At 40.1% G+C, this 12,151-nt stretch overlaps 1 protein-coding gene across 19 annotated transcripts in view; it reads right to left on the bottom strand.

Annotated features, from left to right (window-relative positions):
• SIL1 (SIL1 nucleotide exchange factor) overlaps positions 1–12,151 on the bottom strand; it is a 250,318-nt gene that overhangs the window by 84,597 nt on the left and 153,570 nt on the right. For all 19 annotated transcript variants that reach the window (XM_086411862.1, XM_086411861.1, XM_086411853.1 and 16 more), the window contains 2 exons: positions 6,343–6,534; positions 797–918 (listed from right to left, as the gene is read on the bottom strand). In XM_086411862.1, the coding sequence (XP_086267988.1) occupies positions 797–918; positions 6,343–6,534 (314 nt within the window). The remainder of the gene's footprint in view (positions 1–796; positions 919–6,342; positions 6,535–12,151) is intronic.

Raw genomic sequence — 12,151 nt, forward strand, 5'->3', positions numbered from 1 at the left:
TTCTACATTATCACAACCCTGGCAAGCAAGCAAGGTAATCCTTAATAGGCACCACACATGTCCCGACAGCAAGAATTTGAATAATGGTTCCTGTTGTAGAAGAACAAATGGTCCTAGGAACAGACTTTCAAAAATGGAACAACTGCAGCTTGAAGACATTTTGACTTTTTTAGGGCGAGTATAATGATATGGTGCTCCTATCTCTTTCTGCATCTACCCTTTGGAGATGCTCATTCCTCTTACCTGATCAGTCTTTGAGCATAAGCCAGACTAACTGAAATTTAAACAACTCTCAACCCAGAGAGTGTGATAACCTGGTGGCACGTTGACTGGTTTCAGGCAACTACAGGAAGGCAAATCTCCCCCAAGAAGGCCCTCCTTGGTCAGGTTCATTATTTATTCATCACCAGATGAAGCTTCTCTGCTAAAAGGATCAACTCTTGGAGTTCACTCCCCGTCCTCTCAGCTACTTATGGTTGTGTAACTTCTAATTAGCTTTGACTAAAACAGAGAATGTGACCTAAAATATGTTATGAAATGTCCATACATATAAGATGAGGGGGAAGAGAGAGTCACCGATGGTGACAACAAGGGTAAAAATTCTTATCTAGTTAGAATAAAGGCAGAATCAAATTCTTACTCTAGTTTCAATGAGATTACACTAAGCTGTGGATAGAGACGTGCGTGAGTTCAAACCTATCCTTCCTCCAGGCCAATCAGGCCAAGAGTAAAGCTAGACTTCACTTGAAGGGTCCAAAGGATCCTGGCCAATGTGACGACCATCCATGCTGCTCACCTGGAAAAGGCAGCCCCCAGCACAAATGCCGCATACTCCTTCACCAGGGGTTCTGTACTGTTGAGCCCGTTGATCACCACCTGAAGGCCACCAAAGGAAAGCAGGTCCTGTGCATTATCCATCTGGAACAGAGGCACTGCTTAGTATAGTATAGACATCAAGGTAAGAATTTCTTTTGTTAACTATTCAAGAACAAACTAAAAAAATTAAGTAAAATGTATTGGTGGCCTTTTTGACTAATTAGGAAAGGGTCTGTAAGAACCAACTAAATTTTGAAACAATCTTACATTTGAGAATTCCCAATTCATCTACCATGATTTATGAGTACCTGCGTGAGAACTGGCAAAAATGTCACCTAGCAATTGCTTATGCCAAACATGTCCTAGAAAATTCTACTACCATAATGAGTCACAAGCTTACTCATAATGTACAAGCTGTTAACACCAAGATCTGGTGTCATCGGCACTATTAAATGACACTATGCTTCTTGGTGATGTCCAGCCTCAGTGGGGGCAGTGGAGGCAGCAGACACTTTAAAATGCTGCTTTTTAATTAGAAATCAGGGACTATAAAAGGAACTCTGTTGCAGGCGGAGGGCTGGAAAAATGCTAGAAGAAGAATAACAATAGTATGCTTCTCTTTCCACTTACCCACTTTATAATCTAAGGTTGAATGAATCTGAGGACACTTTGTGATAAATCTGCATAAAAGTCTCTCTCAAAAGCTTTAGCCTTGGCCTTGCTAACTCACTAGTGGCTATTACTGGACAGTGTAGAACATTTCCATAATCCCATAAAGTTCTATTGGGCCACACTGGTCTAGGCTATACTTAAGGTCCAAAGCCCCAAAATTCAGACTCTCGTTTCCCAAGCTTCACTTGCATCCTGGAAGAAGACTCAACTTCTTCAGAAAAGTCACTGGATCCTTTTTTCCCTATGCAGCAGCTACAGTCTCCCTTGGAAATATCTTTGTTGGTACAAAAGCTGCCTCTTGTCTACATGCTCATCCCACTCTACAAATCATCAGGAAGAGGCAGGAAGCCTAACACCAATGGGACTACTACCCACCTTTCTCCTCCATATTCCACTAAGCCCTTTCTTACCTGACTCTATTCTTTCAAACTGAAAGATGGCTCTACCAGAGAAATCCAGTTTGAAGGGCTGTATTTGACTATGCCTATCTTTTGGGGTAGGCCTAGCCTGTTTTTAACCCCTTAGAAGATCATTCTTCTCAAACACAAGAGCAGGGGATTTCTGTCTTTCTGTCCACTGGTACAGGTCCAAGGATTACAATAATCTAAGCATATAGCTAAGCATTCAATACACAGCTATTAAGTCAATGAATGAAAAGAAAGTGAAGTTGTTCAGTCGTGTCTGACTTTGCAACACTATGGACTGTAGACTACCAGGCTCCTCCATCATGGGATTTTCCAGACAAGCATACTGGAGTGGGTTGCCATTTCCTCCTCCAGGGGATCTTCCAGACCCAGGGATTGAACCCAGGTCTCCCACATTGTAGGCTTTACCATCTGAGCCACCACAGGGAAGTTCAATCAATGAATAAATTTGATCAAAAAAAGGTCACTGAAATAAACTCCACTGTGAGTAAAAAAGGCAGTCTGGGCTATCCGTGCCAATAAAGTGAATGGGTTTCTTGTACCACAGACCTAAAAAGATGGCCAATCCAGGGCCATGAAGAAAGCATGGAGTCTGCTCTGTCATAAGGGCCCCAGGCCAGGGTTGTCATTTGTCTGCCCTAATCTGTCCTTGTGAAGGGGAATGATTATTGGACCATAGCCTAGCGAACTAGGGAGACTCAGAGCTGAGTGCTTTGTGACATAAGCACAAATAAATACTGAGTTTTCCTTCCTTACATACTCTGATTTTAAAATCTAAGAATTCACTACCTTCTCCTTTAGTCTTCCTTCTTCCAGGTTTTCCAAATACAAAACCCTGGCTCAGAAAGCCCTGTAATTCCATGCCTGAGATGGCTACTTATCAAGGTTGGTATGAGTTCCTAGCAGAGCAAACCAATGCAGCCCAGAGTCACAGAGGTTCTATTATAGATTCAGTTTATCTTCACTACTATAAAGATAAACCAGGGTATTATAAAGGCTGACATTTACATAAGCTCTTCAGCCTTTTCAAGATGTTTTCTCATTTGTTATTTTATGGGAGATAAAGTAGGAAAGAGTCACTCTGCTTACTGTACACACAAGCTCCAAAATTTGGGCCCTGCCCAGTATCACACAGCAGAAGGCATGACCAGGGCCAGGGTCTGGGGCCAGAACTTTTCCCAGGCTGCTCTCAGGACTGGGTGGGACAGAAAGAAAGGAGTTCAAGGTAGAAGGAAGGAGTGCATAATGAAGGAGGCAGTAGGGAACTGTGCCAACACTCAGGAGGAAAAGAGAAACAGAAAACTGACAAGACAATGAGAGAACACAGAAAATAAAGAAAGGGAGAAATGATGGTAAATAATTGAGGAGTCATGTGAGGGAAGGCAAATACACTGCCACAGGGTGAATGGGGCAGGCAGTGGCTGCTCCTTATAAATAATTCACATGCTGTTTCCACACACATGATTTTGCTTTTCACAAATCTTGTTTAATAGTTCAAACATGGCTGTGAGAAAATCCTTGGGCAGAGCCAGTTTGGGTCCTTGAAGCCCATGACTCCTCAAAACATCCAATCAGCAGTCTAGAATAAAAGTGGACTAAGTAAGTTTCCTGTAAGAAGAGTCCTATCTCCCTCAAATCTAGCACTACATCACCCTAACTGCCCACCACAACTGGAACTTGAGGCCAAGCTATGTCTTCTTCAATACCCCTGTGAAATAACAACTTAACTCTACTGCATGGAAGCCTGACATACCAGCCCACCGCCTTATCTGTATTTCCACTTGAAAGACCAATGATCTAGAATACTTAAGACTCTTCTGCCAACAGATCAAGTTCGGTCACCACCAGGGGACTAGTTTCTGGACTGATAAATAGGATAAGTTTGGTGATGTCCAAGAAATTGTTAATTCCTCTTAGTGACCCATGAAAGCACAATGGGATGTCACCCTAGTGATGATACTGCTGGATGACCAAAGAACCTGCAAGGGAAATAAAATTTATTAGGGCCCTGCTACCCTTCTCTGTACTCAACCTCCTCTGGATAAGATAAGCTCTCATAAAAGGTCATTTTGGCCTTTCATGCTGCAGCTAAAAGAAGAGCCTACAGAAACCTGACACCTAAAGACCCATCGAAGTATGTTAAGAAGAGAAAAAATAAAAGCTGTCAACATCAGAGCAGGACTGAGTTGGCCAATAACTCCTAGGATCCTTATTCCTTTAAATATCTGTAACAGAAAAGCTGTTGGACTTTTTGTTTTTTTACCCTGGAGAGAAAGACTGGAAAGAGGAAAGAGAACCCAGGTCCATTTTCTTCTCTAAAAGGATCACAGACCTGCTATTTGAGGCCTGAGAAAGAATTATGAGCAGAGAGAGATGAAGAGGCCATCCCATAATTCCTGCAGATACAGTACACACTCATCCTCTCTCAACACAAAGGCTGGCAAAATCCTAAAGAATGTCTTTTAGCTTAGTTTATAGAGAACAAGGACGCTGTCATGTGTGGGAGGACGCTGAAGATCTGTATCTTGATGAAGATCTCAAGCAAGCCTTTGATGATGATTACACAGCCCTCCCAGGCCACCATCGCCCCTAGTCTGGATTACTGCAACAGCCTCCTATCTGGTCTTTCTGCCTCTACCCATGCCCTCAGTCTACAGTCTAACTCTCAACACAGCAGCCAGACTTTCTTTAAAAGAAAGTCAGATCAAATGCTTCTGCAACATTCTTCTAACTCTGTCCAATTCCATTCTTTTCTATGGCCCACAAAGTGCTCCATGATCTCCCTCTCATTATCTCTCTGCGCTTCATCTACTTCTCTCAGCTCCTGCCACATAGTTGTTCCCCAAACACACTAGACATGCTCCCACCTTAGGGCTATGGTACCTGCTGTTGCTCCTAACTGAGACCTTCCTTCCCAACACTGCCAATCCTTATCCTGCTCTATTTTTTTATTTTTCAGTAGTATCTATCTCCTTCAAACATATTATTTATAATTTACTTGTTAGGTATGTTTATTGTCTATCTGCCTCTTCTAGAAGGTAAGCTCCAATTCCATTCACAAATGTATTTTAAGTGCCTGGAACAGTGCCTGGAACTTAACAGGCATGCAATAAATTAATTCATTCAATAAGTGAATGACTTCTCTTGGTTCCTTCTGCTTAGATCCATCTATTCTCTCTTAGGTTTCATTCAGGTGGTACCAGTACCCCGTTGAGAGTCAGAGTATCCAAAACACTAAGAGCACAGAGTTTAGGATCACACAGACCTTGTTGCTAATCCCAGCTCTACACTAACTGGGTGACTTTGGGCAATCACAAATGTGGCCTGTGCTTTATTTGCCTCAGTTACAAAATGGGATTAACAGCAGTGCCTACTCCAAAGGCAGATATGGAAGTCAATGAATTAATGTGTACAAGGCACTTGACTACATGCCGAGTACATGATAATGCTCAATAAACATTAACTGTTATAATTATGGCACAAATCAGATCAGTTATTTCCCTGCTCCAAACTCTCCAATGGTTCTTAGGATCAAGGATAAAATTACAAAAAGCATGATTTTCTCAAGCCCACCTGTCTCATCCCCTAACCTTTCCACTTTATCTATGCCACTCACCCACTGGTCTCTGTGCTCCAGTCACTCCAGTCTCTACCAGGTCCTTGATCTCACCAACCTCTTCTCTGACTCAGAATTTTTCTATAAGCTATTTCCTCTGCCTGAAACACTCCAATACAATGGGGCAAACTTTTCCTAAAGGGCCTGATAGTGAATATTTTTGGTTTCATGATCCATAATGGTTCATGTCACAACCACTCAACTCTGCCACTGCAATGTTAAAATAGTCAAGACAATAAAACAATACATACACAAAGAGATGTGATTGTGTTCCAGTAAAACTTTGTTCACAAAAGTGGGCCAGAGTTTGCCACCCCAAGCTCTAATCTCCCCTCTTTGTCTACTCAACCTCTAATCATCATTTAATGCTTAGCCTAAATGTCACAATCTCAGAGAAGCCTTCCCCAGTATCCCTGACTAGACTAAGTTCCCCCATTATACACTCATCCTTATCATAATCTTAAATTATCTCATTATTAAACTGTTAATTGGTTCATTATTCAATTGTTCACTATTTAATTGCACCCTCTTCCAGACTATAAGCTACATGGAACAAGTATCCCGTCTATTTTACCTCTGCTATGTCCTCAGTGTTGAAAAATTAAAAGTAGTAGCACTCCGAATGAAATAGAACTTGGCTCTAGTCTCTAAGAAAGTATCTTATACAACAGATAATGGCCTAGATTAAAAATCCTCTATGACTTGAGAGAGAAGTAAAGACGATGACAATACTTTCTTAGGGCCTTGGGCAGAGGGGTTTATTTTTGGAGGTGTTAGTTAAAAGTGAGACCAGTGGACAATGAAATACAATACCTGATGGACATAATATTCGAGATCAAACAGTGCAGCAATCTTCTCTTCCAGGCTGGAGCTGGAACTATTGAACTTGTTGATCAATCGTACCATGATCTGCATGTCTGTCTCAATGACAACATTCAGCTCCTCAAAGTCCTTCTTCAGCTCCTCAATGGGACGGAAGAGCCGCTTAACTTTGGCCTGCCTTTCCTAAGAAGAGTAGCAAAGAGGTGATTAATCATCAACTATAGACATCTGCCCAATCAGCCTGTGGTCTGCCATGGATGCCCATCCTCAAAGAACTGCTGCTCCAGGGCACAACCTTCTTTAATCTGTACTTTCCAGGATGCCCAGAGAGAAAGCCCTCAGAATTTACACATATAGCCCTCTGCCACAAGAACTCACTCAAGATTTTCCAAGGTCCACTTATCTCAGCCAGCCTTCCAATGCTCAGGAAGAATGAAAAGTCTCCTTGTAATCACTGAGGTCAGGGTAAACAATTTCAGCTCACCTTCAACCCCTAATCTCACATGGAAAAGCCAAGATCTAAGGTGTAATAATCCATACCTTGGTTCTCTTTCTTCTATAATTAAAGAATATCTTTTGCTTTACCCTACCCATCCAGCAACATTTTAGGGAAACCCAGATACAGGAAACTGTCGGTAAAGAGCTGTCAGAGTGGGAGCGATTTGCTGATGAAAATTAAATCTCTGTCATTACTGTCAATCTAACTACAGGTGTACAATTTGTTCAACTGTTTGAAGTGGCTAAATTACTGTATGTACTATGCTCAAGTCTCAAACAATTTTTGCTCAGTCCCTCTCCACCCCACACACATATAAAGATCTTTAAAATGAAGTTATGTTGGAGGTGAATAAAAGACTTTAATTAGATATTTTATACATGTGACACTTTCTGTTTTCTTCCCAATTTCAGAGGATAGTACTTATAGAGAGAGTCTGAAAGGTCACAGTGGCTTATGTCTCCATCTTCTGAGAATAATTAAAAGGCACGAATATTTATAAAAAGCAGGATGATGAGCAGCTGTCAGCTCCAAATTGCTCATCTATTACCTATGGGTTTTCTCCCCAGTGACAAGCACTCCATTGAACATCAACCAAAGAAATGAATCAGTCTCTCTTAAAAAAGACCATTCCTAGCAGGGCAATCACATCTATGGGATGCTATATTCTTCTCTTTTAGGCTAAAACAGTGAAATGCTCTCCTTCCACCCTGCTAGAGGACTCTGGTGGCCACCAAAGGTCATGTAAAGAGGTCAAGGAAAGCTGAGGGTTGACAGACAAGTGAGCAGGATAAGAAACTAGTTATTTTTGCCTCATGCCTGCATGCCTGGCTCCCAGAAAGGCCTTTAACAAAATTTTTAATTTTGCAATTATTACTACTCAAAGGAAATTACAAAAATAATAGAGAGTACTATATGCCCTTCATTCAGCTTCCTCCAATGGTAACATTTTATATAACAATACAATGTCAAAACCAAAAAAGTGACATAGGTGCAATACTATTAACTAGACCACAAGTCTTATTCTGATTCCACCAGCTTTTACATGTACACATTAGCATGCATGTGTGTGTGTCATTCTAGACAGTGTTATCTATAAAGATTCATGTAGCCACCAGAAAATCAAGTTACAGAGCTGTTCCATCACCATCAAATGACTCTACAGTGCTCCTCTATATCTGCACTTTATCCTCTCATCCCTTCTCTCTTATCCCTGTGCCTGGGCAACATTAATTTGCTCTCCATCTCTATAATTCTAGCATTTGGAGACTGCTATACAAATAAAGTCTGTAACTTTTTGAGACTGTCTTTTTACTGAACTTAATGCACTTGAGATGCATTAACTCATTATCCAATTTACTGTAAATATCAATGGTTTATTTATTTTTAATGTTGAATAGTATTCCATTGTACAGATGTTACAATTTAACCATTTACCTGTTGAAGAATGTCTGTTTCCAGGTTTGGAGTATTATGAATAAAACTGCATAAACATTTGTATAAAGATTTTCTTAAAAATAAACCTAAGTTCTTCTTTCTCTGGGATAAATGCCCAAGAGTGTAACTACTGGGTATTTTCCAAAGTAGCTGTACCATTTTATATTCCCACCAATGAAAGACCCAGTTTCTCCACATCTTCAATAGTATTTAGTATTATCATTTTTATTTTAGGCATTCTAATAGATGTATAGTGATACCTTGTGGTGGATTTAATTTGCATATCTGTAACAGCTGATGACATTAGACTTTTTTCATGTGATTATTTGCTATCCACATATTCTCTTTGTGAAATGTTTGTTCAGGTCCTCTTCCCATTTTCAAACTGGTTGTTGCTTTTTACTGTTGAGTCTTGAGTGTTCTTTACATATTCTAGATAGATGCAAGTCTTTTATCAGACAGCCCTTGCTTTGTACAGATCTCATATGTATCACTTTCGAATACCACAGTTTACATAATACTAGTCTCCCAACATGACTCAAATTTCAGTTGCCATCACATATTTAACTGCATTAAGTACCAAATTTGCTGCTAGCTCTTCAGTTCATAAATCACTATGTAAATTATATAAATTCCAATCATGAACAGTTGCTGATCACATAATTTATTTCAAAATGTGTCAGTGAATGGCCACTGTGCCCCCATTATTCAATTCATATACAGATGTCAAGTGTGTGGTAGTATGGCTTCCTCGGGATAAAACCATGAAACATTTCATAAAAATGGATAATGAAAGATAAAACTGACCACAAAGTTGAAAGCACAGCAAAGAAAAAGAAAGCAGTAACTTTGGCAGTTCAACTATATATTAAACATATATGGAATTAAAGATGATGTCATAATTTTTGCTGCAACTATCAAACATAATTTTAAAAATTTGAGAAAAGGGTAATCTATTATATTTTCCTTTACTTTTATGCACTTCACAGCTCTTTCTTCCCAATGGTCCATGTTTTCTTCTGTGATTATTTCCCTTCTATTTGAAGAACATTCTTCAGTTATTCTTTTAGGTAGGTCTGCTGGTGATAAATTCTTTTAACTTTCTTCTGTGTGAGAGTGTCGTGATTTCCTCCCTTCCACTCCTGAAGGGTATTTTCACTGGCTATAGAATTCTGAGTGAACAGTTCACTTTTTCACCATTTGAAAAATACACCACGTATTTTTGACCTCTGTGATCTCAGATGAAAAAGATGTTATCATTCAAACATTATTTCCTATTGCTAGTATGTGGTTTCTACCTTGCTGCTTTCAAATTATTTTTCTGTCTTTTGTTTTCAGGTTGACTGTGATGCATCATGGTGTTGATTTCTTTGAATTTATCCAATTTAGAATTCACTAAGCTTCATGAACCTGTAGGTTTATGACTTTCACCAATTGGGAGAGTTTTTCATCTCTATTTCTTTGACTATTTTCTCAGACCCATATTATTTCTCCTCTCCTTCTGAGACTCTGTTACACAAATCTTGGATTTTCTGTTACAGTCAGTCCTACAGGTCCTTAACTCACTATTTATTTTTTTCAATCTATTTTCTGTTATTTAGATTAACTTTTATCTGCCTTTAAATCCACTGATTCTGTTCTCTCTCATCTCTATTTTACTATTAAGCCTATGCAGTGATTTTTTCCCTATTTTCAGCTCTAAAATGCCATTTTGTTCTTTATATCTTCTATTTCTTTGCTGAGGTTATCATTTCAGGAGTACACATAATTGCTTGAAGCATTTTTATGATAACTGCCTTAAAATTCTTATTAGATAATACCAACTTACAGGTCATATCACTGCTGGCATCAGTTAACTGTCTTTCTTAAGTCAAATTTTTATTTTCCTGGTTCTTGGTATCGTGAGATACAATTTAGGTAACCTGGGCATTTTGAGTATTATAAGATTCTGAATTCTACTGAATCTTCCTTTTCAGTAGGCAGTCACACTGTTTAAGTTTACTATCTTGGTTCTCGTCTTCTTGTGAGGTTGTGAACCCAAGCCAATTTAGTTTTCAGAGAATCTGCAGTGTTATTTTGGTCTCCTTGCTCTGTGTGCCCCCCAAAGCTAATCTGAAATCCTGGGCAGTATTCCACACTGTACTTCCATCCTTAAATCTGCTGTTACGTCTGGTCTGTTTCTCTTGTGGATCACTAAGGAGCATTCCTAGAACTTCATTTGCAAAATTCCTTTCTCCATCTTCCTTCCCTCCAAAATCCTACTACCACTCTCTAGTAAGGAGAAGGAAGAACATCATTTGTCCCTGCTGCACACTCAACACTGGGAGCGGAAGTCATTCCTTGACCTCTACTGATATCACCCTGGTGGGGTAACTAAAGCACTGTCTTATCACTGCTGATCTAGAGGTAGGGTTCAGGTTCCTCATTTATCCCCATTAACACTACCCTAGAGTGGAAAGCAGAATGCTGATTTACACTGCCTTGTTCCCTCCAGATGGAGGTTAGAAGTATAGACTCTCCACTGACCGCACCCTCTGGCATCGCTGCAGCTAAAGCAAGTGGAAAACTACCTTGATGCTGTCAGCAGGGGATAGACATTAGGTTCCCTTCTTGGCCTCTGCTGACACCACCCCAACAGAAAAAAGCAGACTGCTACACCCCTGTGAGGGGTGAAAATCAGGCTCCACACATGGACTCTGCTGGTACCACAGCAGTGGGAGAAGAAGAGAATACTCATCTTTCACTGAGGAGAACGTAGAAATTCAAGCTCTCTGCTCAACATCATGTTGGCTGAGATAGGAGAGCACTGCCTCACACCATCTACTGCCACCAGAGGGGGAGCAAGTTCAGGCTCCCCACTCAGCTTCTGCTGACACCACTCTGGTGAAGGTAAGAGTATAGCTTTGGTCTACCACACAAACTGGAGGTGGAAATCCAAATTCTACATTTAACTTCCACTGGCACTAAGGGAGGTGGAGAGATTTCCATGGTCTTTGGCTAAAAGAGAATAGGTATTGTGAAAAATATTTTTATTAGGCTGCCCTATTCCTGGTTCTTTCTTATAGAGAGCAAGACTTTCTTAGGGCCTTTTTTCTATCTGTACCTGTTGGCATTTCCATGATATAGGCTTCTCCAATATCCACTTTGGGATATTTAGAGAGCAAGAAGAAAGGCAAGAAACTCACTCCCATGTCATCCCTCAAATTCCAAGGTCCCTGTCTAATCCACCTTCTTCTTCTCACCTTTATCATATTTTTATATCTGCTTTTAATATTATGAAAGCCTTTGGCTGTGTGGATCACAACAAACTGTGGAAAATTCTTCAAGAGATGGGAATACCAGACCACCTTACCTGCCTCTTGAGAAACCTGTATGCCAGTGAAGAAGCAACAGTTAGAATTGGTCATGAACAACGAACTCGTTGAACTGGGAAAGGAGTACATCAAGGCTGTATATTGTCCCCTTGCTTATTTAACTTACATGCAAAGTATATCATGCAAAATGCCAGGCTGGATGAAGCTCAAGCTAGAATCAAGATTCCTGGGAGAAATATCAATAATCTCAGATATGCAGATGACATCACCTTAATGGCAGAAAGCAAAGAGGAACTAAAGAGCCTCTTGATGAAGGTAAAAGAGGAAAGTGAAAAAGCTGGCTTAAAACTCAGCATTCAAAAAAAGAGGTTTACGGCATCCGGTTCCATCACTTCATGGAAAACAGTTGGAGAAACAATGGAAACAGTCACAGACTTTATTTTCTTGGGCTCCAAAATCACTGCAGATGGTGACTGCAGTCATGAAATTAAAAGAATCTGCTCCTTGGAAGAAAGGCTATGACCAACCTAGACAGCCTGTTAAAAGTAGAAAC

Source organism: Bos grunniens, chromosome 7, assembly GCF_055505025.1.
Source record: "Bos grunniens cultivar Pamir isolate PY7600 chromosome 7, Bosgru_T2T1.0, whole genome shotgun sequence".
Taxonomy (NCBI): domain Eukaryota; kingdom Metazoa; phylum Chordata; class Mammalia; order Artiodactyla; family Bovidae; genus Bos; species Bos grunniens.